This window comes from Aquarana catesbeiana, linkage group LG07 (assembly GCF_042186555.1).
Source record: "Aquarana catesbeiana isolate 2022-GZ linkage group LG07, ASM4218655v1, whole genome shotgun sequence".
NCBI lineage: Eukaryota > Metazoa > Chordata > Amphibia > Anura > Ranidae > Aquarana > Aquarana catesbeiana.
In genome coordinates, this window is record NC_133330.1 from 171,787,060 (window position 1) to 171,812,993 (window position 25,934).

General features: G+C 44.1%; 1 protein-coding gene across 2 annotated transcripts in view; it reads left to right on the forward strand.

Moving 5' to 3' along the window:
- The first annotated feature begins 18,987 nt into the window (after window positions 1-18,987).
- TSEN15 (tRNA splicing endonuclease subunit 15) overlaps window positions 18,988-25,934 on the forward strand; it is a 104,941-nt gene continuing 97,994 nt past the window's right edge. The window contains exon 1 of one of the 2 annotated variants that reach the window (XM_073592873.1): window positions 18,988-19,110. In XM_073592873.1, the coding sequence (XP_073448974.1) occupies window positions 19,024-19,110 (87 nt within the window). In that variant the 5' untranslated portion in view covers window positions 18,988-19,023. Of the gene's footprint in view, window positions 19,111-19,933; window positions 20,217-25,934 lie in introns of those variants that run through there. The other variant, XM_073592874.1, reaches the window with a different exon arrangement.

A 25,934-nucleotide genomic window follows, 5' to 3' on the forward strand; every position in this document is an offset into this window, starting at 1 on the left:
GTCTATTACCGTTAAATCATTTTTTTGCTTCAAATCCTGTAACGTGTGTATTTTACCTTATTTCGTGATATCTTTTAATTGGGCATCTTCTTTTTTTATCCATTCCCCAAACAATCTCCCTTTACCTGGTGGAAAAAAATTGTTTCTTTTAATAGTATCAGGGGTGAATTAAATTCCCATTTTTCTTTTGTGTGCATCAAATCCCAGATTGCCAAAATGTTCTTTGTTATTACATGTGTATTTTCACTTATTTCTCTATATTCAGGTGGTATCCATATTATTTTCCCCAATGCTACATTGCTAATCGTATTTTCCAATTTAACCCATCTTTTTTCCTTATTCATTTTTACCCATTCTAAGACCTGTGATAGTAATATTGCATTATAGTAATTTTTGATATCCGGCACCCCCAGCCCCCCTTGCTTTTTGTCTTTATTCAGTACAGCGAGGCTTATCCTTGGCTTCTTTTTTGCCATACAGACCTAAGTAACCTAAGCATTTGCATTTTATTTGTGATCTTAGGCAAAACTGCCATTTTAAAAATATTTATCCTGTCTATCCAAGAGAGGTGTCCTGTTGCAGTTTTGTTAATTTCCATTTTAATTTCATTCAGGAGTGGGATAACATTCACTTGGTATATTGTCTCTTCAGATGGTTATTTTTACTCCTAAGTATTTTAATTCCTTTTCTCGCCATATAAATGGGAACTCTTGTTGGAATATCTGCGCGTCCTAGTTTCTTCACGTTGATATTGAGAATCTCTGATTTAGAGGGATTCATCTTAAAATTTGATATTTCTCCGTATATTTTTAATAGCTTCATTAGATTGGGAATGGTTACTCTAGGTTTGTTGATGTAAAACAATATATCATTGGCATACTCTGCTAGTTTGTGCTCTTTGTCTCCTATCATAATCCCCCCTGTATCTGGGTTCTGTCTGATAGCTACCAAAAGTGGCTCTAACGAGAGAACAAACAATAGGGGGGACAGGGGACAACCCTGTCTTGTTCCGTTATGCATCTCAAAGGGCATAGACATTGTCTCATTGACCTTTACCCTAGTTGTTGGATGGTTATACAATGCTTCAATCCAGTTGGTCATCTTTGGGCCTACTCCCATTACCTCCAATGTCTTCATCATGAATCCCCATTATACCCTATAAAAACGCTTTCTGGTCCTGGGAACCTACTTTTTTTTATTTCCTGCATGAGTAACAGTGTTCTAACCTTATTATCTCTCCCTTTTCTTTCTGGAATGAATCCGACCTGGTCCGCATGTACCAAGTCATTCATTACCATTTTCAACCTACTAGCTAAAACCTTAGTGAATAGTTTCGTATCTGCATTTAGCAACAAGATAGGTCTGTAACTTGAACATAGGGTAGCGTCTTTCCCTTGCTTTGGTATAATGGTAATAAGCGCCACTAGAGCATCCCTCCGCATCTCCCTACTTGTTCCTATCCCATTCATGTAGGTGCATAGTCTGGGGATTAATATTTCCTTGAACCTCTTATAATAGAATATTGTCAGCCCATCTGGGCCTGGACTTTTCCCTGAGGCTGTATCTTTGCCTATTTCTTCTACTGTAATAGGTTCTTCTAGGACGCTTAATCTATCTTCTGGGATTTTATTTAGACTTACTTCCCTCAGAAAGGTTTTCATTTTCTCTATCCTCTCCTTTTAACGCTCTGGGGTCTCTTTCTGTTTTACTAAGTACAGTTCTCCATAATATTTTTGAAATACACCAGCTATCTCCTTTGTAGTAAATGCCATTTCCCCTGTGCTACTTTGGAAAATCTATGTAATTTTGAGTTTTTTTTTATTTTTTAGTATTCTAGCCAAGTACTTCCCCGCTTTGTTCCCTCCTAGATACCTCTCTTTCTTAAAGAGGAGTTCCACTTAAAGAAACAAAATTAAAAGTCAGCAGCTACAAATACTGCAGCTGCTGTCTTTTAATAATCAGACACTTACCTGTCCCAGGGTCCAGCGATGCGGGGGAACGAAGCCCCGCTTGTCCCCCCTCCACTCTGCGGCACCGGCATTGTCACTGTGGGAGCCCGGCTGTGGCTTCACAGCCGGGCACACACTGTGCATGCGCGAGCCACGTGATGCGCTGTGACTGGCCGGGCAACCATCTGGTGCCTGTAACGTGTCCCAGATGATTGCCTGAGAGGGAGGGGGAAGAGGTGAACTGACTTCCGGCTCCGTGGAGCCCCGGGAGGAAGTGGGAGCTGGAACCTCTTTTTAGAGGGTTTCTGCTCCCCCCAAATGACATGCCAAATGTGGCATGTCAGGGGGTCACCTTAAAGGAAGTTCCATTTTTGGGTGGAACTCCGCTTTAAGGGGAAGCCTGCACCCAAATTTTTTTTTAATGGCGTAGGGGTCCCCCCAAAATCCATATCAGGCCCTTTAGGTCTGGTATGGATTTTAAGGGGAACCCCAAACCAAAATTAAAAAAAAAAATTCTTCTGACATCATGTGACATCACGTTACGTAACATCAAAGGGGGCGGGGTCACCCATTTACATCACCGGGTGGCCCCGCCCTTAGCTATATAACAGCTTTCATCGCAAAAAGCCTGCAGTCAGCGGGAGGCTCCCATGGAGGCGGAGTTTTTTCCGTTTTTTTTTTCTCGGCCCGTCGGACGCTGTGATCGAAGATGAATGGACATCGCGGGACACTTTTTTTTAAATAAAGGACTTGTCCCAAATTGTCTACTGTCTTTTTTACCATTTTGACACTTTTTTGTTGAATGTGTAGGGGTACAATGTACCCGATACCCATTCACATAGGGGGGTGCCAGGATCTGGGGGTCCCCTTGCTAAAGGGGGTTTCCAGATTCCAATAAGCCCTCTGCCCACAGACCCCCACAACCACCTGGCAAAGGTTATGGGGATGAGGGCCTTGTCCCCATCAACATGGGGACAAGGTGCTTTGGGGTGGACCCCAAAGCATCCACCCCATGTTGAGGGCATGTGGCCTGGTGCAGTTTTCCTGCAGCCTGCCAGGTTGCATGCTCGGATAAGGGTCTGGTATGGATTTTGGGGGGACCCCTACGCCATTTTTTAAAGAAATTTGGCACAGGGTTCCCCTTAATATCCATACCAGACCTGAAGGGCCTGGTATGGATTTTGGGGGGACCCCCACACAATTTTCCCACAAGGTTCCCCTTAATATCCATACCAGACCCAAAGGGCTTGGTAATGGACGGGGGGGCAATTCTGTTTTTTTAAAGATTTTTATCTATATTGCCAGGAGCCGACAATACATTACAGCTGCAACCAGTTTTAGCCACTTGCCAATCACCTCACGGCGATATACGTCGGCAGGCACGGGCAGGCAGAGTAACGTACCGTATGTTACTCCCGTCCCATGGGCGGGGGGGCACCATCGCGCCCCCCCATGCCCGAGGCAGTCGGCATCGTTGCAGGAGTGATCCGTCCTGAGGGGGAGGCCACTGATTCATGGCCACCCCCTCATGAACGCTCCTGACGAATGGGAAGCTTCCTCTGCTTCTGAAATGTAAACAGAAGCAGAGGAAGTGATGTCATCTCTCCTCGTGCAGCCTTTTCGTTCCGGCGCCCGAGGAGAGAAGACATCAATGTGAGTTTGCACCAACACTACACTAACACTAGTACACATAGGCACATAAAACATCCCCCGATCACCCCCCCTGCACCCCCTGTCACCCCGTGTCACAGTGACACCGATAGCAGTTTTTATTTTTTTTACAGATCACAGCATTGGTGTCATTTTGTGACTGTTATAAGTGTTAGGGCTGTTAGTGGTAGGCCCCTTTAGGTCTAGGGTACCCCTCTAACCCCCCCAATAAAGGTTTAACCCCTTGATCGCCCCCCAGTTAACCTTTTTACCCCCTGTCGCCAGTGTCACTAATCGATCATTTTTCTGATCGCCGTATAAGTGTCACGGGTGACGCTAGTTAGCCTGTTAGTTATTTAGGTTCACCATCAGCTTTTTATAGCGTCAGGTACCCCCATATACTACCTAATAAAGGTTTTAACCCCCTGATTGCCCCCTAGTTAACCCTTTCACCAGTGATCACCGTATAAGTGTTACGGGTGACACTGGTTAGTGTTAGTTTGTTTTTATACCCGCCGTTTATTACCCAATAAAGGTTTAACCCCCTTATCGCCAGGCGGGTGATATCAGTTAGATTTTAGGTTCAGATAGGGTCTGCGTCGCCTCAGGCAGCGTCATATTAGTGCCAGTACCGCTAACACCCACGCACGCAGCATACACCTCCCTTAGTGGTATAGTATCTGAACGGATCACTATCTGATCTGATCAGATCTATACTAGCATCTCCTGCAGTTTAGGGTTCCCAAAAACGCAGTGTTAGCAGGATCAGCCCAGATACCTGCTAGCACCTGCGTTTTGCCCCTCCGCCCAGCCCAGCCCAGCCCACCCAAGTGCAGTATCGATCGATCACTGTCACTTACAAAACACTAAACACATAACTGCAGCATTCGCAGAGTCAGGCCTGATCCCTGCGATCGCTAACAGTTTTTTTAGGTAGCGTTTTATACAGTTGTTGACAGCCTAGGAGCTTACCTGTGAAAATTTATAGCCCAAAATGGCAAATTCAAGGTACACTAGTGAAAAGGCCTACAGGTTTCTGAGCATGACAGATAGTGAAGAAGAAGTCACTTATCTGTCAGATTCAGGCTCAGAATACGATCCTGTAGATGACAGCGGCTCCATGACAGATAGCTCTGACGACGGAGTTGTGGTCCCTGCCAAGGTTAGGCGTACCAGACCCCGATCTTCTTCTGCTGTTGTTGAGGTGCAAGAACCGCAGGGCTCTCGTTTGGAGCAGAGAAGTACTAGTGCCACTCATCTTTCTGGTGAACTGGCAAGCACTAGCGGCCTAGTACACCCTGATTGTAGTCAAACCAGCACTGCAGTAACACGTGGTGACGTGGCGAGTCCCATGAGTGCTGTTCAAGCTGGCGAGGTAGCAAGCACAAGTATTGTCCCACTGCCACCAAGAAGACAAAGACAGGCCCATCATGCCCATAGTGTCCTTCCTGCAGAATTTGCCAATCCTAATTGGGAGACCACCACTTCTGCAGCACCCGTACTTCCCCATTTACTGGCCAACCCGGCATTCAACAGTTGATTTTACGTCACTTGATTTTTATTCGCTGTTTTTCACTGAAGATCTCTATAGATCTATTGTGGACTAAAGTAATTTGTATGCTGGTCAATTCATCGCCACTAATCCCCAGTCCTCCATTGCCAGAGATTGGAAACCAATTACGGTTCCCGAATTTAAGACCTTTCTGAGCCGACATGGGCATAGTTAAAATGAGTATGTTGCGTTCATATTGGTCGACTGACCCAATTTACTATATGCCCTTGTTCTCTGCCTCCATGACCAGGGCACGATATGAGCAGATCTTGCGGTTCATGCATTTCAACAACAATAAACTCTGTCGTCCTCGTGGAGACCCTGGGTACGATCGGTTCTGCAAAATTCGGCCCCTCGTAAACCACTTCAACCAACATTTTGGAGACTTGTTTACTCCCTATCAAGTTGTCTGCGTTGATGAGTCCCTGATTACGTTTTCTGGCCGCTTGTCTTTCAAACAGTATCTTCCCAGCAAGCATGCCAGATACGGGGTAAAGATGTATAAGCTCTGTGACAGGGCCACAGGCTATACATATAGTTCTATGGTTTTACGAGGGAAAAGATAGTCACATAGAGCCACCAAACTGCCCAGTTTACATAGAGAGCGCTGGCAAGATTGTGTGGGGCTCGGTGTCACCCTTATTCGAAAAGGTGGACCATTTGTATGTGGACAATTATTACACGAGCGTGCCACTTTTTAGTCACTTGTTTGATCATCAGATTGGCGCATGTGGCACCATGTGATCTAATCGCAGGGGCTTTCCCCAGCAGCTTGTAGATTCCCGTCTTAGGCTGCTGGAGAGAGCCTGCTTGAAGTGTAATAACTTGCTCGCTGTGAAGTGGAGGGATAATAATAATGTTTTTGTTCTTTCCTCCCTTCATGCAGACATGACGGTCCAAATTCCTACGGCGACTGGTGTTGTGGAGAAATCCCTCTGTGTCCACGGATATATCCAAAATATGGGAGGGGTGGACCTCAACGACCAGTTGTTGGCGTCGTACCTAGCCACCTGAAAGGCCAGACGCTGGTACAAAAAAGTGTCTGTATACTTATATTTTGGCTTTGCTGAATGCTCATGTGCTATACAGAGCTTCAGGACAGACTGGATCCTTCCTTAAATTCCAGGAAGAGATCATCAGAGCCCTTCTGTTTCCAGACGGTGCTCCAACTCACCTTCCCAATCCAAATGCAGTAAGCCAGCTGCATGAGAGGCATTTTCCTACCACTACCCAACGAGCCCCCCAAAGAAGATGTTGTGTCTGTAGCAAGCGTGTATATAGCGAGACACCTGCTATTATTGTCCCTCCTGTCCCTCCTGTCCTGACAATCCTGGTCTTTGCATTGGTGAATGTTTTGAACGCTATCATACACTAGTGGAGTTTAAGCGTACATCACTGCACAGAATAGGACACACTTTCACAGAGTCTCCCAAGATGCCATCTCATTTTGAGAGACCCGAACCTGGAACCGTTACAGTTACAACCGTTACAGTTACAAAAAAAAAAAGTGTAAAAAAAGTAAAAAAAAAAAAACACAAAAAAATATATTCTCTATTCTCTCTCTATTGTTCTGCTCTTTTTTACTGCATTCTATTCTGCAATGTTTTATTGTTATTACGTTTTATCATGTTTGCTTTTCAGGTATGTATTTTTTTGTTAACCATTTTTTGTTTTCAGGCACGCCATTCAGCTGCAGTGCGTTTTTTTTTATTTTGACAGCAACAACGTTTGTTGCCACGATACATAAAGCCGTGTCTCCAGCACTGTAGGAGGTGATTTCACCACCACAGTTAAAAACAAAATGGTGCATGTATGCCCATCATTAGAAGTGGGTGGATGAAGGGAGGTATTCTAATGGTGGGCACCCACCGATCAATCTTTTTTTCGTTCAGCCCACAGGCTGCATGAAAAAAAAGATTACAATATATGCCCAACAAGGACCAGTAACGTATTGGTATGTTGCTGGATTTTGAGTGGTTATACCAGAATGATGCCTGTGGGTTTAGGTATCATCTTGGTATCATTCATTTCAGCCAGCGTTTGGCTTTCATGTAAAAGCAATCCTAGTGGCTAATTAGCCTCTAGACTGCTTTCACAAGCAGTGGGAGGGAATGCCCCCCCCCCACCATCTTCCATGGTTTTCTCTGGCTCTCCTGTCCCAACAGGGAACCTGAGAATGCAGCCGGTGGTTCCGCCAGCTGACCATAGAGCCAATCAGAGACCAAAATGGCTCCAATCGTCTCTATGGCCTAAGAAACCGGAAGCTACGTGCATTTCATGACTTAGATTTCGCCAGATGAAAACAGCACCATTGCAAAATTGGGAAAGCATTTTATCACAATGATCTTGGTGTGGTCAGATGCTTTGAGGGCAGAGGAGAGAAAAAAAAGAGTCCCTGTCACTACCTATTGCTATCATAGGGGATATTTACATTCCCTGAGATAACAATAAAAATTATTAAAAAAAAAAAAAATGAAAGGAGCAGTTTAAAAATAAAATAAAAAAGCAAAATAAATAATAATAAAAAAAAAAAAACACCCCTGTCCCCCCCTGCTCTCGCGCAAAAGCAAACGCAAGCGTCGGTCTGGCGTCATATGTAAACAGCAATTGCACCATGCATGTGAGGTATCACCACGAAGGTCAGATCGAGGGCAGTAATTTTAGCAGTAGACCTCCTCTGTAATTCTAAAGGGGTAACCTGTAAAGGCTTTTAAAAGCTTTTAAAAATGTATATAGTTTGTTGCCACTGCGCGTTTAAAGCATGTCGTTTTTGGTATCCATGTACTCGGCCTAAGATCATCTTTTTTATTTCATCAAACATTTGGGCAATATAGTGTGTTTTAGTGCATTAAAATTAAAAAAGTGTGTTTTTTCCAAAAAAGATGCATTTGAAAAATCGCTGCGCAAATACTGTGTGAAAAAAAAATGAAACACCCACCATTTTAATCTGTAGGGCCTTTGCTTAAAAAAAAATATATAATATTTGGGGGTTCAAATTAATTTTCTTGCAAAAAAATATTATTTTTTCATGTAAACAAAAAGTGTCAGAAAGGGCTTTGTCTTCAAGTGGTTAGATGAGTGGGTGATGTGTGACATAAGCTTCTAAATGTTGTGCATAAAATGCCAGGACAGTTCAAAACCCCCCAAATGACCCCATTTTGGAAAGTAGACACCCCAAGCTATTTGTTGAGAGGCATGTCGATGGAATATTTTATATTTTGACACAAGTTGCGGAAAAAAGACAAATAGCTTGGGGTGTCTACTTTCCAAAATAGGGTCATTTGGGGGGGGTTTGTGAGATCTTGGCATTTTATGGCCTCCAAAACTGTGATAGGTAGTGAGGAGTGAATTAAAAAATGTATGCCTTAGAAATCCTGAAGGCGGTGCTTGGTTTTCAGGGCCCCGTACGTGGCTAGGCTCCCAAAAAGTCTCACACATGTGGTATTCCGTACTCAAGAGAAGCAGCAGAATGTATTTTGGGGTGTAGTTCCACATATGCCCATGGCATTTGTGAGCAATATATCATTTAGTGACAACTTTGTGCAAAAAAAAAAAAAAAAAAAAAAGTTTGTAATTTTCCCGTAACTTGAGGCAAAATACAAAATATTCCATGGACTCAACATGCCTCTCACCAAATAGCTTGGGGTGTCTACTTTCCAAATTGGGGTTATTTGAAGGGTTTTATGCCATCTTGGCATTTTATGGCCTTCAAAACTGTGATAGGTAGTGAGGAGTGAAATCAAAAATTTACGCCCTTAGAAATCCTGAAGGTGGTGATTTGTTTTCGGGGGTCCGTACGCGGCTAGGCTCCCAAAAAGTCCCACACATGTGGTATCCCCGTACTCAGGAGAAGCAGCAGAATATATTTTGGGGTGTAATTCCACATATGCCCATGGCATGTTTGAGCAATATATCATTTAGTGACAACTTTGTGCAAAAAAAAAAAAAGTTTGTCATTTTCCTGCAACTTGTGGCAAAAAAAAAAAATATTTCATGGACTCAACATGCCTCTCAGCAAATAGCTTGGGGTGTCTACTTTCCAAAATGGGGTCATTTGGGGGGTTTTGTGCCATCTTGGCATTTTATGGCCTTCTAAACTGTGATAGGTAGTGAGGAGTGAAATCAAAAATGTATGCCCTTAGAAACCCTGAAGGCGGTGCTTGGTTTTCGGGGCCCCGTACACAGCTAGGCTCCCAAAAAGTCCCACATGTGGTATCCCCGTACTCAGGAGAAGCAGAAAAATGTATTTTGGGGTGCAATTCCACATATAACCATGGCATATGTGAGCAATATATAATTTAGTGACAACTTTTTGTAAAAAAATTTTTTTTTTTTTGTCATTATTCAATTACTTGGGATAAAAAAATAAAATATTCAATGGGCTCAACATGCCTCTCAGCAATTTCCTTGAGGTGTCTCCTTTCCAAAATGGGGTCATTTGGGGGGGTTTGCACAGCCCTGCCATTTCAGCACCTCAAGAAATGAGATAGGCAGTCATAAACTAAAAGCTATGTAAATTCCAGAAAATGTACCCTAGTTTGTAGACACTATAACTTTTGCGCAAACTAATAAATATACGCTTATTGACATTTTTTTACCAAAGACATGTGGTTTGAATACATTGTGGCCTAAATGTATGACTAAAATTGACCTTTGGATTTTTCTTATAACAAAAAGTAGAAAATATCATTTTTTTTCAAAATTTTCGGTCTTTTTCCATTTATCTCGTAAAAAATAAAAATTGCAGAGGCAATCAAATACCATAAAAAAAAGCTCTATTTGTGTGAACAAAAGGACGCAAATTTTGTTTGGGTACAGCACTGTGTGACCGCGCAATTACCAGTTAAAGCAGCGTAGTGCCAAATTGTAAAAAGTCCTCTTGTGTTTAGGCAGCCAAATGGTCCGGGGCTTAAGAGGTTAAATTCCATTTTTCCTTTAGAAATGTCATTTTGCTTTGGTACTGTTTCAAACATGGGAAAGATGTGCCACTTTACAAACATACTAAGGACACCCCCCAGGCACGATATTTAAAAGAATATTTCATTTTTATTGTTTCATTATTAAAATCACTGCTCCTGAAAAAAGGCCGTTTTTAAAACTTTTTTTTGCATTGATACATGTCCCCTGGGACAGGACCCAGGTCCACAAACAGTTTTTATTGCAATAATTTGCATATAAGCCTTTAAAGTTAGCACTTTTGATTTTCATGTACATGAAAAATCGAATTGTACATTGTACCCCTACCATTTCACAAAAAAAAAGTGTCAAAATTATTAAAAAAGACAGGAGACACTTTGGGATAAGTCCTTTATTAAAAAAATTAAAACGTCCCGCGATGTAAATCCATCTCATGCCACCCGACGGACTGAAAAAAAAGAAAAAAGAAAACGCAACAGCTCTGCCTCCATGGGAGGCTCCCGCAGAGTTAAGCTTCTTCTCGTGACAGCTGTTATATAGCTGAGGGCGGGGCCACCCGGTGGCGTAGAGGGTGATCCCGCCCCCCCTCTGATGCTACGTGACGTCAGAGGAAGTCGAGGTTGCCCGTTTACGTCACCATTTTGTGAAATAGTACCCGTTACCAATTCACATGGGGGGCGGGATCTGGGGGTCCCCTTGTTAAAGGGGGCTTCCAGATTCCGATAAGCCCCCTGCCCGCAGACCCCCCACAACCACTGGGCAAGGGTTGTGGGGATGAGGCCCTTGTCCCCATCAACATGGGGACAAGGTGCTTTGGGGACCCCAAAGCATCCTCCCCATGTTGAGGGCATGTGGCCTGGTACGGTTCAGGAGGCAGGGCGCTCTCTCGTCCCCCTTCTTTTCCTGCGGCCTGCCAGGTTGCATGCTCGGATAAGGGTCTGGTATTGCATTTGGGGGGGAATTAATTTTTGGTTCGGAGTTCCCCATAATATTCATACCAGACCCAAAGGGCCTGGTAATGGACTGGGGGGGAACCCATGCCATTTTTTCAATGAGTTTTATCTATATTGCCGAGACCCGACAATTCATTACAGCTTTGTATTATGAGTTTTAAGTGACTTTTTTTCCTTTAGAAATATCATTTTGTTGCGGTACTGTTCTAAATACAGGAAAACTGCGCCATACTATAGACCCCCCCCCCCCCGGTACGATATTTAAAAGAATATTTTATTCTTATTGTTTCACTTTAAGCGTTATTAAAATCACTGCTCCCGAAAAAACTGACATTTTTAAAACTTTTTTTTTTGCATTAATACATGTCCCCTGGGGCAGGACCCGGGTCCCCAAACACTTTTTATGACAATATCTTGCATATAAGCCTTTAAAATTAGCACTTTTAGGTTTCCATGTTAGTGTCCCATAGACCTTAATGGTGTTCCACAGCTTTTCGAATTTGCCACGTACACCGCATAATGTTCACTGTTCTGCCAACAGGCGAACACCCAATGTTCGAGTCAAACTTACGTTCGACTCGAACATCTGGATCATCCCTAATGAGGAGACAACACTCTCCTTCTCCTTTTATCTTTCCCTTTCTCTCTCACCCTTCATGCTCTTTCTCCCCCTCATCATCCCACTCCATCTCTTTCTTCACTCTCTGACTCTTTAACTTACTCTGACTCTCTTCCTCCCTCTGACTCTCTTCCTCCCTCTGACTCTCTAACTTCCTCTGACTCTCTTCCTTCCTCTGACTGTCTTCCTTCTTCTGACTCTCTAACTTCCTCTGACTCTCTAACTTCCTCTGACTCTCTAATTTCTGCCCTCTCTCTATACCTCTCTATCTGTCTCTTACCCTTTAGCATTAACACACATTTACATTTTTGAGAATTTCTAAAAAAAACAGCACATAAACCTCCACCTCATCCTCGCACTCTCTCTCTTCCTCCCCCTTTTTAGATGTATTCCACTGTAACATAATCCACATGAACATGAAAAGTTGGTATGGACCTAAAAAGTTTGGTTACAAAAACATTAATAACTGAAAATCTACCTCTCTACCCCATCCTCTCTCTCATCTTCCCTCCCTCGCATGTTTATCTCCCCTTTCCTCCTAATCTTTTTTCTCTCCCTCTCTATTTCCCTAGTTGAGCCATCAAAAATATGAGCAAATATCGGAATAAACGATTCAAATAATTAAAAAAAAATAACGTAAACAAATCCAATATGGTTTTCAAAATGAAAGTGGCAGTGCCATTAACAGGTAGTCATCTATAAATTCTAAAAAGTCACTGAACTCTGTTCCTCAGGCTTTGGCATATCATGCCGTACTAGTGCAGCTGGTAAAGAGCTTGGTGGTATAAGCTGCAAGGCTTAACCTTGTGTTGAGGGATATTGCCTCAATGGCACAGGCAGGGCTATCTCTGTATCCGGTGGTCCACTTGGGGGCCCATATTGTGGATAGGGTGGAGGCATGGTTGAGGCAACTTCAAGCGATCGATTTTGGTATGGATAATGACTTGGAATTATTGGTTTGGGCTATCCCATAGGTCTTGGTGCAGGTGGATATTGGTTTGGCATGGATGGTATTTGCTTGTAGAGCTGTGGTGGTCTGTTGTGTGGGGGGGAAATGGTAAGAAGTTGGGTCGAGAGGTCTCATATCTATTGTTCTAGTCATATCCGGGGTTCTAGTTCGGGGGGACATTACTGAGACAATTGGTGAAGGAATGGGATATGGGATTCTGGATCTGGGGGTCTCATACATGCTAGAGTGTTCCTCAAAATAAGAGGGATAAGGGTTTGGTGCAGTATTTGAGGCTGAAGAAACAGGAGTAAAAATTTGGGTACTAGGACTCTCGTGCGTTGGCACTGAAGGAATGTATGCAATGTTGCACTGCAATCCTCATGTCAAAGTAAAGTTTTGGCAAGACTTCTTTGAGAAGAGGAACCAAACTTATGGCACACATTGTATGAGGGCATCGCTGGGCATCGATTTGTTCACTGATCCCTGACACAATGTGGAGTAATTTATTTGTCTAGTCTGGGTCTTTAACCTGTTCTGCTGCCCTGATGCTTCGCTTCCTGCGGGAAGTAGATGCTTGCCTTTGCCTTCTGCTGGAAGGTGTAGAAACATCAGTATCCTCATTATCTTGCTCCTGAGCAGATGACTCAATCAAGGCCTGTACCTCGATAGCCTCACCCGGTGCCTCCATAGATGAATCCTCTTGATTTGTGCATGTAAATGATACTCCTTCATCAACGTCAACAGTAGCAGCATCCTCCTCCTCCTCCTCCTCCTCCTCTTCCCAACTTGCTTCTGTGCTGCAATAGAAAAATGTGAAATTGTAACTCTGTTATGAAATACAAAGTATGAAGATGATAGGGGGCGAAGTGAAGGTTAGGGGGAGGACAGGTTAATTGGAGAGAGAGATGGTAGAGTGACTGATTCTTGTATGAAAACTTCCTCAATTCTAGAACTGGCTTCAGAAAATCCATGTATCTGGCGAAGGCATAGGTACGCTTTGGGGGGGGGCACCAGACCCACTTCTTGCTTCACGCTCCAGTCTCTGGTGTCTTTGAAGTGTGTCCTTGAGGCTCTGCCACCTAGTACAGTACGTGTGAGTCCTTCTGTAATAAAAAAAAAACATAACTAATTAATTTTCTATTTTTTTTTCAGGTACCTAGCAACTGAAAATACATTTGCCAGCTTCCATTATGAGTTTAAATTGGGAACATCTACTGTGAGCACAATTGTGCGGGACACCTGTATCGCCATCTGGGAGGTCCTAAAGGATGTGGTGATGAAAAAACCAAACAAAGAGGAATGGAACACTAAAGCTGAGTTGTTTTGGGAGCGCTGCAACTTTCCTAACTGTGGTGGTGCCATAGACGGCAAACACGTCAGGATTGTGAGGCCAGTTGGTAGCGGGACAAAATTTTTTAATTATAAAAAATATTTTTAGTTCATTCTGCTGGCAGTGGCTGATGCAAATTACTCCTTCACCTACATCGATATTGGTTTGTATGGGAGCAGTTCTGACTCCAGCATTTTTTCTCACTAAAGTTTTGGAAAAATGATTCGGGAGAACACACTCGACCTCCCAAATGAACGACCACTCCCTGGAACATCTCAACCCTCTCTCCCATTTATCTTTGTTGGTGATGAGGCTTTCGCTCCTTCCGAAAACATGCTCCGTCCATATGCTAATCGGTTACTGTCGGTTGAAAAAAGAGTTTTTAATTATCAGCTAACAAGAGCGCGACGAGTTGTGGCCTGTAGTTTTGGAATCTTGGCAAATAAATGGCGATTTCTTCACACCCCAATAACTCTAACCATGAATAACACCATAATTGCCGTCAAAGATGCCTATGCACTCCACAATTTTGTTCAGGCTAGAGATGGATACCTGTTCGAGGACTCGTTGATGGATGACATGGAAGGCGCAGAGTTGACCAGCACAAGGGGCAATTATAGAGGGGCCAGCATCCGTGAGGAATTCACAGACTATTTTATGAGTCCTGCTGGTCAGGTATCATGGCAGCTTGATGCCGTTGAATAAAGACAAACAACATCTTTTTTCTGTCAATGCTGCATGGTTTATTATCTGTTACTTTTTTCAATAAATTTGCTAAAGTTATATTGTTCAACAGTGCGTCATGTATTTTTTGCACTTTTCGTGTCAACATACTGAGCATGCATTATCATTCCATAACATTATATTGGTGGTGGTCAGTGGGATGCATGCCCTTACATTGGTGGTCAGTGGGAAGAATGTTCCTTACATTGGTGGTCAGTGGGATGCATGCCCTTACATTGGTGGTCAGTGGGAAGAATGCTCCTTACATTGGTGGTCAGAGGGAAGAATGCTCTTTACATTGGTGGTCAGTGGGAAGAATGTTCCTTACATTGGTGGTCAGTGGGATGCATGCCCTTACATTGATGTTCAGTGGAATTGGTGGTCAGTGGGATGAATAAATAGAAATATACTTATGTTTGTTTGCGAACTTGAGGTGTGAAGGCTTCCCAGTCTGCATACAAACTTTTACAAATCTCATCCCAGCCTCTGCTCTTCTGGGCATTATTTTTATATTCTGGTATACGGCTGTCCATATATATGGCCTGGCACGGACAAGTCTGCTGAGCTCCTCATTGTCAGTGTCAGTGTTCCGACACCGGGGGGCCATGATCTTGTCTGTTTGCAGATGGACACAGGAAACAGGAAGTGAGGGGGCAGAACTGGGAGGAGGAGCAGGAGGTTAAGAATTTGCACATATTTGAACCAACAATGCGATTCCAGAACTATTTACACTGATGTCTATGGAGACTAAATTCGCAATGCTGTAAACTCGTACAGGACTGTATTTATTGTCGCATTGCATTCGTAGAGGAATCGCATCGCATAGATGTGAACGACCGTCTTTGAAAACAATGACTTTTTGGATGACATGCGAATCAAGGTTTTTTTGTAACGCATCGCATTCGTTATCAACTCGCACAAGTGTAAACTGGCACTTACAAGTTGTGGGCATATTAATGGCAAATCCTTCGGGAGTGAATCCAGCGGTAGAAGCACAGCCTTCTCCTAATTAATAGCAAGCCCTGAGAACTTAGCAAACTGGTCCATATAGCTCATAACCGCTAGGCACAGAGGACCGAAGATTAGATAAAAATAGGATAAGATTGTCAGCATTTAATGCTACCTTTTCTTCTATATTACCTCTTACCAAACCCGTTACATCTGAAGCTGCCCAGAGAAGGGATTCCAATGGTTCAATAGCAATGGCAGATTGAGGGGGTGACAAAGGACACAACTGCCTTGTGCCACGAAATAGCATAAAGGAGGAAGACTACGCCATTAACCCTAATCGAAGCCCTAGGGCTAAAGTATAGTAGTTGAACCCATTGACAGAATGTACCCCCCAGACCAACTTTCACTAAAACGGCCCAAAGATAGGGCTATTCTACACTGTCAAATGCCTTAATGGCATCCAATGCCAGGAAGGCCCGATCGGTATGGGTAGTCGCAGGGATCCGCATATTAAGATAAGCTTGCCTAATATTAACAACTGTTGACATGTTTGGGATAAAGCCAGCTTAATCAGGGTGAATAATATGTGTTATCACCTTTTTCAATCTATTGGATAAAACCTTGGCTAGTATCTTATCATCTGTTGATAATAAGGAAATAGGTAGGTATGATTCTGAATATAATGGATCTTTATCTTTTTTCAGGATAACCATAATCGCGGCTTCAGACATTGAGTCCGGGAGAAGCCCTTCCACCAAAGCTGAAGTAAACAAAGTACTCCTATGTGGCCAGGCTGTAAAAAAGTCTCACACATGTGGTATCGCCATACTCAGGAGGAGTAGAAAAATGTGCTTTGGGGTGTAGTTGCAAGTATGCATATGCTGTGTGTGTGAAAAATAACTTGTTAATATGACATCTTTGTGAAAAAAAATAATACATTTCTTAATTTTCCAAAGAATTGTGGGAAAAAATTACAACTTCAAAAAACCTGTCATGTCCCTTACTAAATACCTTTGACTGTCTACTTTCCAAAAAGGGTCATTAGGGGGTATTTGTACTGTCTTGACATGTTAGGGCCTCAAGAAATTAGATAGGCCATCAGTACATCAGGTGTGATCAATTTTGAATGACTCTTACCATACAGTGCATCCGGAAAGTATTCACAGCGCTTCACTTTTTCCACATTTTGTTATGTTACAGCCAGTGGTGTCAGCAGGGGGGCTGACAGTGGCTGAAGCTCCAAGTGGGTCCCTAAAAAGCCCCGTTTCTCAGGTGGGCACAGTTCTATTATTAGCCTCGAGTCCCGCCGCCCTCCACTGAGTGGGGACACCGATCTGATCCCGAGCGCCACCAAGTGCGGCCGAGTCACATAGCAGGTCCCGCCTTCTGAAGCCTGCAGCAACTATGATAGACGTCCCACTGGTCCAATGGCGGGGCTGCAGGACAGGTGACGTCCATCATAGGCGCTGCAGGCTCCAGAAGGAGGGAATTACAATGCGGACGCCACGCCACATTGATCCCTGCTCGGCTCTCCTCCTCTCCTCTGGCTGCTCACACACCACGGCTTAGCTGAGCTGCGGGACACGTGAAGTCTGTCTCCTGGTCAGGTAGGTCAGTGTGTGTATGTCAGATAGGTAGGTCAGTGTATGTCAGGTAGGTAGGTCAGTGTATGTCAGTGTGTGTCAGGTAGGTCAGTGTGTGTCAGGTAGGTAAATGTATGTCAGTTAGGTCAGTGCGTGTCAGGTAGGTCAGTGCGTGTAAGGGCACTGGTAAGCCAGGCAGCAACCAGCAAGTGAGCTTTCCCCCCCCGCCACACAACAACACAACCCCACTGTTTTCCTCAAAATTCTACAAATCATACTCCATAATGACAACATGAAAGAAGTTTTTTGAGATCTCTGCAAATTTATTAAACATAAAAAACGCAAAAATCCCATGTACAGAAGTATTCACAGCCTTTGCCATGACACTCAAATTTGAGCTCAGGTTGATTGATCATCCGTGAGATGTTTCTACAACTTTATTGGAGTGAACCTGTGGTAAATTCAGTTGATTGGACATGATTTGGAAAGGCACACACCTGTCTATACAAGGTCCCACAGTTAACAGTGCATGTCAGTGCACAAACCAAGCCATGAAGTCCAAGGAATTGTCTGTAGACCTCCGAGACAGGTTTGTATCGAGGCACAAATCTGGGGAAGGGTACAGAAAAATGTCTGCAGCATTGAAGGTATCAATGAGCACGGTGGCCTCCATCATCCGTACATGGAAGGAGTTTGGAGCCAATGGGACTCTTCTGCCCGGCCAAACTGAGTGATCGGGGGAGAAGAGCCTTAGTCAGGGAGGTGAAAACCTGCTCCAGAGCGCTCTGGACCACAGACTGGGGGGAAGGTTTATCTTCCAACAGGACAACTACCCTAAGCACAAACCCAAGATAACAATGGAGTGGCTACGGGACAACACTGTGAAGGTCCTTGAGTGGTCCAGCCAGAGCCCAGACTTGAACCCAATTGAACATCTCTGGAGAGATCTAATAAATGGCTGTGCACTGACACTCCCCATCCAACCTGATGGAGCTTGAGAGGTCCTGCAAAGAAGAATGGGAGAAACTGCCCAAAATAATCTGTGCCAAGCTTGTAGTATCATACTCAAAAAGACTTGAGGCTGTAATTGGTGACAAAGGGGCTTCAACAAAGTATTGAGCAAAGGCTGTGAATACTTATGTAAAAGGGATTTTTTTGTTTTTTATTTTTAATAAATTTGCAAAGATTTTAAACAAACTTCTTTCATGTTGTCATTATGGGGTACTGTTTGTAGAATTTTGAGAAAACTAATGAGTTGAATGCATTTTGGAATAAGACTGTAACATCACAAAATGAGGAAAAAGTGAAGCACTGTGAATACTTTCTGGATGCACTATAGTTTGTAGACTCTATAACATTCACAGACCAAATAATATACACGGATTTGGGTTATTTTACCAAAGATATGTAGCAGCAAAAAGTGCCCGGCATTGAAATGGTTAATTCAGTGCAGAATGTTTCTGAAGGGGACTGATTCTGATGATCGCAGTGTGCCTGTCCTTGAAAAGTGAATGTGGAATGCCGTGTTTATCATCATTATTTATGTCATTTATAAGAAACAAATGAGGAGGAAAGTGAGACAAAAGGCTGCGGATCCAAAAGAGTGGAATTCCTACTCACTCACCAACCTAGATTAGAGTTACTTGCAGCACCAATTGGAATGACTAACTTTATAAGATCAATGTTCAAAATCAGCTTCCACAACACAAAACCGTTATAGTAAAGAGAAGTGCACTCAGCTCAGAAAGCATTCTTTATTTCACATAAAAAAGCAGCCGGAACCTGATCCGGAATGTTTGTTCCCCGCGGAAGGTTTTTCTGTGTGCACTCCTCATGTTCCGGTTGTCATGGACACGGAGCGAGTCGGACTCTCTGCTGAATGGAACGTCGGTGTTCGGGAGGGGGCGGAGCCGTGGATACTGGAACACCCGCGGGTGAGGAAGCCGTATAGGGGGTAATAGGACGTGTCGTTAGGAGTAGAGCACGTGGTGTAGGCGTGTCTGGAGGGTACAGTGCTGATGCTGGGCTCACTTATTACTCTAATGCTACTGTAAGGCGATCATTACGTAGCTGAGCAGCCATCAGTGTATAAGGCAGACCTCTCCGAAATAATGCTGATAGAGGAGCTCCGCCCACCACCATTCCTATTCGTTGTGATAAAATGAAGGGAGTCGTTTTGCACACTCCTGGGATGTGAAGGGAGTTCTGACCATTGCAGACACTCTCTGCAATGTTTGTTGTTGTCTTATCAGAGTCTTTTGTTCCATTGTTTTACACGTGTTAACTAACGTTTAGAGATGGGAATAAGGGACACGTATTAGCAAAAGTATGTACGCCCCCTGCCTAGGGTTACCAATTTTTCTTCAAGCCAAACACTTTAGCCTAGGCCATCTTACAGAGGGGGCACAGCCCAGGGGCCCCAGATGCACATGGGGCCCCATTAGGGCAGTCAGATCTATTCTAGAGCAAAGCTATTGAAATAGCCTCAAAAGAGAGAGGATGGCTGGATCATGACTGGAGGAAGAAGAGAGCCGGGGATCACAGAACGCGAATACCACGCTGATACAGATTACATGAAATTGCCTCTGCTCTGCGTCACACACAGCCCCGCCTCCTCCTGACCCCACGCCTGTGATAGACAGAATGTGGGTCCAATGCTGGGATGTGTTCTGTCTATCACAGGCACAGGGTCAGGAGGAGGCGGGGCTGTGTGTGACGCAGAGCAGAGGCAATTTCATGTAATCTGTATCAGCGTGGTATTCGCGTTCTGTGATCCCCGGCTCTCTTCTTCCTCCAGTCATGATCCAGCCACCCTCTCTCTTCCTCCACCCCGGCGAGGCTGCAATGTTGGGCACGGAGAGGCTGCAATGATGGGCAAGGTGAGGCTGCAATGATGGGCAAGGTGAGGCTGCAATGATGGGCAAGGTGAGGCTGCAATGATGGGCACGGAGAGGCTGCAATGATGGTCACGGAGAGGCTGCAATGATGGTCACGGAGAGGCTGCAATGATGGTCATGGAGAGGCTGCAATGTTGGGCACAGTAAGGAATTATACTTTAATTCTTGAAAGTAGGTGGCTGCAATGTTGGGCAGAGTGAGGCTGCAATGGGGGCACGGTGAGGCTGCAATGATGGGCACAGTGAGGCTGCAATGTTGGGCACGTTGAGGCTGCGATGTTGGGCACAGTAAGGAATTATACTTTAATTCTTGAAAGTAGGTGGCTGCAATGTTGGGCACAGTGAGTCTGCAATGGGGGCATAGTGAGGCTGCAATGGGGGCACGCTGAGGCTGCATTGTTGGGCACAGTGAGGAATTATACTTTAATTCCTGAGAGTAGGTGCGAAAATTGGGACAGATTTGTAGGGGCCCCAGTGCATTCCTTTGCCCAGGGGCCCATGATGCTGTTAAGAAGGCCCTGACTTTAGCAACACGGTGAACAGCGGGTGTAGCTAAATTGCATTAACAGTGGAACCTGGACAGAAGGGACGGCAGGGTTGGAATTCACTAGAACAGTTAGCTGTGTTTTCCTCCTGCAGCGGATGAAATCCGGCTTCTCCTCCTCTCCCTCTTGCCGGCATTTAGCTGCTGCAGGAGGAAAATACAGCCAATTGGTTTTAGTTCTTTCTCTACTGTTATCATCATGATCTCCATTATCCTCACAATCTCCCCCTTTATCATCCTAATTTTTATCCTCTCTACTGTCATCACCACAATCATTCTTATCTTTATTGTTATCACCCTTATCACGTCGGCATCATCCTCATCATCATTATACTTATCCCTATCATTATTTTCTGTATCATCATCCTCACCATTACTTACCTCGTTACTTTACATTATCATCCCTGTCCTCATCCTTCCATCATCATCCTCATAATTTTCCTTTACTGTCATCATCATCCTCATCCTTATGACATTTTTTACTCTCCTTCCATAATCATCATCCTCATCTTTATCATTTTCATCTTCTTTACTATCATCATCATCCTCACCATCATTTTTGTCACTTCCCCCATTACTATACATGATCCCTGCCATCTCTGTCCTCACCATCCATTATTATTATACCCATCATTGTCATCCCCTTCCTTATCATCCTCACAATAACTTTCCTAATGTCCTATAATCTCCATTATTCTCTATACTGTCATCCTCTGCCTTCTCCTCACAATGATCTTTCTCTCCATTACTTTACAGTGTCTTCACCCTGTTATTCCCTTCCCCCAAGCCCTGGACTCACATGGAGTGATGTGATGAAGTAGCGCTCACCTGCTGGGGCCCAGGACAGGCAGTTGAGACCACTGGGAGGGCATTCAGTTGGCAGCTCAAGAAGAGGAGCATGATGATGGCACCTCACCTTACTGATTGCCCGGTTGGGTCACTCTGTGCCCATCTCTTGGACTGGGCAAGGGTCAGGGGCGGTGACACTCTTCAAGGGACAGAGCCAGCATGGATGGAGAGGGCAGTGACATGTTTCTGGGGATCGGCTCTCTTGGAGGTGATGAGGATCGGGATGGAACACAGGAGAGTGGTTTTGGAGAGAGGACCCTGCCCCCTCCTCTACTTCACCCTCCCCTAGCTGTCGCCGCGGGGGAGAAGGCAGGCATAGGGAGATAGCGCACAGCAGAGAGAGCTGCAGCCAGCAGGATTAATTATCACTGCATTCAAGGATAGCCCCCACAGAGTTCCTGCACTGGCTCCAGTCATACATCCCTAGGACAGATACCTGAGGGTTAGGACTGGAGGTATGCTGCTGTGTCCGGCTTTCAGTAGGACAGAAACCTGGGCACAGCTGTCAAAACCTGGACTGTCTGGGTCATTCCCGTACAGGTGACAACCCTATCCCTGCCACGCCTCCTTAACCCCTTGACGGCAACAGCATGGTCGCACATTGCAGCAAGGGCATCTTTTGACGTCCTCCCATGATCGTGCTTCTTGTGCATTCCCTGGCATCTGAAGGCATTGGTGACCATTGTGTCCTTGGGACACAGCTGATCACTGATCGTGGTAAAGAGCCAATCATAGCAGCTCTTTACCATGTGATCAGCTGTGTCCAATCACAGTGAAAACAGGGTTTGCCAGTTATTAGCATTCCTCTCCTCACGCTGTCAGTGCCGATAAGCAGCAAATCCACACTGGGGAGATCTGCATTGATGATCAGTGCAGCCTCAACAGTACCAAGCAGTGCTGCCTCATTAGTTGCCCATCAGTGCAGCCCCATAAGGGTACATCAGTGAAGGAGGAAAAATACTTATTTACAAAATTCTATAACATAAGCTAAGAAAAACTTATATTTTTGTCAAAATGTGTGGTCTTTTTTCGTTTGTTTAGGAAAAAATAAAAAACCCCAGTGGCGATTAACGTGGGAGTAAACTCCCATGCATCATTTTTACTTATAGGTAAGGCTTACCTATAAGTACTGTAAATATATCCTAAACTTGCACCGTTTAGGAGATATTTACTGTAGATGCAGCCAGGTGTAGGTGACCGCACTGGCTCATGCGCTCTGAAAGAACGGCCATCCGGGCTGCTCCTTCAGAGCCCTGTGCTGTAAACGGTGGCTCTCGTGCACATGCGTGGGAGTGACGTCATCGCTGCTCCAGCCACTCACACAGTCAGAGCCACGAACACGGAATGAAGACTGGGTGAAGATGGAAGAGCCTTCGGCGGTGACAGCGCGCCGCTAGAAGGCTTTGTTATCAGCAGTGTTGCCAACTGTCAGTGTTTTTACTGGCAGACAGTAAAAAATTGGCACTTTTCTCCTGCCAGTAAATGCAAGTGAGAGGAAAAGATTGCCAGTAAAAAATATGGCTGTTAAACTCGGCTCGGGACTGCACAGGCGCATTTCTGGTCTGGGCCTGCCGAGACCATCTGAGTGCCTGCTATAGTGTGTTTGGGTGGCAGGTCTAGTGGAGGTGATGTTATGGTGCAAGGAAGCCAAGCGTAGCGGCTGGAGCCACATGTGCGGGTCTGCAGGAGCGGGACTGTCAGTGTTGTTTGGAGTGGAGTGGACTGAAGGGACCACCTGGCATGGAGAGAGACTGTCATTGTGACTCAGGAGGGAACGTGTCGGTGTCATCATCATCTGTGCTGCTGCACACTGCTATCAGTGGGACTGTGAGAGTCAATTTCATACCTGTGTGCCATTCATTCTAATTTCTTGCTCTCCTGACTCCTGTCCCTGGGCTACTTACTATTTCGAAAATAAAATAAGAAATTGTTTTTTACCTTAAATCACATTGCTATTTGTATTTGTTTGTAGCCTAAATACTAAATTTTGCACTTAAAACTGTAATTTCGTTACTTTGGGAAATGCCAGTAAAAACGTGGCAGTGCCAGTAAATTTTGGGTGTTGTGTCAGTAAATTTCAATATGGTAGGTTGGCAACACTGGTTCTCAGGTACGTTTCACATAATGTGCTAGTATACGATGCATACTAGCACATTATGACATTGCCTTGCAGGTTGCAAAAAAAAACCCTAGAGGGTTACTACCGCTTTAAATACCACCAAAAGAAAGCTCTGTCTGTCTCCAAAAAAATGATAAAAATGTTGTTTGGGTACAGTTGCATGGCTGCGCAATTGTCATTCAAAGTGCGACAGCAGTGCATGTTATATACAGCTATATGGATAACACCAAAATGAGGGACAAATGAAGAGGAAAGAGGGACAGAGTGACTTTGTTCCAAATCGGGGACCGTTGGGAGCTATGTGTTACCTAAGTCTGGTGCTAGAATTATTGCTCTCACTCTGAGATTTGCATTGATACCTCACATGCACTTTTGTATTTGTGTGTGAGCACGGAGAGGTGAGGCACTTATTATTGATTTTTTTTTTTTTTACAATGTATCCTTTTTTTTATCAACTTTATTATCACAAGGGATGAACAACATGCCTTGTGATAGCATGGGCTGTGACACGTCCTCTTTATGGAGAGATCTGGGGTCTTTTAGTTCCCGTTCACACCTGAGCAATTTTCAGCTTGTAAAACGCTCAGCTCTGAAGCTCCAAAACGGCCAACAAGCAAAATTACATTCATTTCAATGGCCACTGTACACATCTGAGCATTCTGTCACCTGAAGCAAAACACCTGAAGCTCAGAAAAGTACATGAGCTTCTTTTTGGCAGATTAGAACCGTTTTTTGCCCCTTAGACTGCAATGGAAATGTTTGACTTGAGCAGAAAAACACTCGTAAAACGTTTAAATAGTAGCTCACCCCTAATTTCCTCTCCCTCTCCTCCCCTAGTGCTTTCTATTGGCTAAACAAAAACACCTGTAGCTGTAAAACACTTGTAATAAACTTCTAAAACGCTTCAAAAAAGCTTGTAAAAACCTGCAAAAAAAAAAACGCCAGTAAATCGATACGCTCAGGTGTGGATGGAGCCTTAGAGCCCAGATCTCTTCACTGGCCTCCAAAACCTCTGGTCAAACCAAGATAAATTTGATCAGATGCTGTACAAGCCAGTAATGGCTTGTCAACAAAAAAAATATTTCCACTTCTGAATTATGGCCCCAACAGTGCTCACTGGAACATTCAGAAGTTTAGAAATCCTTCTATAACCAATGCCATTGGTATGTCTTGCAACAATAAGCTTGTGAAGGTCTTGAGAGAGCGCTTTTCTTTTATCAATCATGAGATGTTTCTTGTGTGACACCTTGGCAATGAGACATCTTTTTCAGTTGAGACTGAATCAGCTGATATTAATTTGCACTGACAGGCAGGATTGCTTTCTAATTGCTGATAATTTTCAGCTGGTGTCTTGGCTTTCCATGCCTTTTTGCACCTCCCTTTCTTCATGTGTTCAATACCTTTTCCCTGTGTCATTTCATTTTGTTACACATGGTTTCTTTATATGTATGGGTTGCATGAATTGTTACCCACATGTGGTGAAAATTTCATGTCAATGGCACCTTTAGAACTATATTTACCTAAAAAAAAAAGTTTACTTTTTTACCTGCTGTGTATATTTAGTGCTTTGAAAAAGTATTCATACCCCTTGAAATTTTCCACATTTTGTCATGTTACAACCAATATAAATGTATTTTATCAAGATTTTATGTGATAGACCAACACAAAGTGGCACAGACAGCATCTCACAAAAGTGAGTACACCCCTCACATTTTTGTATAGTTTATTATATCTTTTCATGTGACAACACTGAAGAAATGACACTTTGATACAATGTAAAGTAGTGAGTGTACAGCTTGTATAACAGTGTAAATTTGCCGTCCCCTCAAAATAACTCAACACACAGCCATTAATGTCTAAACTGCTGGCAACAAAAGTGAGTACACCCCTTAGTGAAAATGTCCAAAGTGTCAATATTTTGTGTGGCCACCATTATTTTCCAGCACTGCCTTAACCCTCTTGGGCATGGAATTCACCAGACCTTCACAGGTTGCCACTGGAGTCCTCTTCCACTCCTCCATGACGACATCACGGAGCTGGTGGATGTTAGAGACCTTGAACTCCTCTACCTTCCGTTTGAGGATGCCCCATAGATGCTCAGTAGGTTTAGGTCTGGAAACATGCTTGGCCAGTCCTTCACCTTTACCCTCAGCTTCTTTAGCAAGGCAGTGGTCATCTTGGAGGTGTGTTTGAGGTCGTTATGTTGGAATACTGCCCTGGGCCCAGTCTCCGAAGGGAGGGGATCATGCTCTGCTTCAGTATGTCACAGTACATGTTGGCATTCATAGTTCCCTCAATGAACTGTAGCTCCCCAGTGCCAGCAGCACTCATGCAGCCCCAGACCATGACA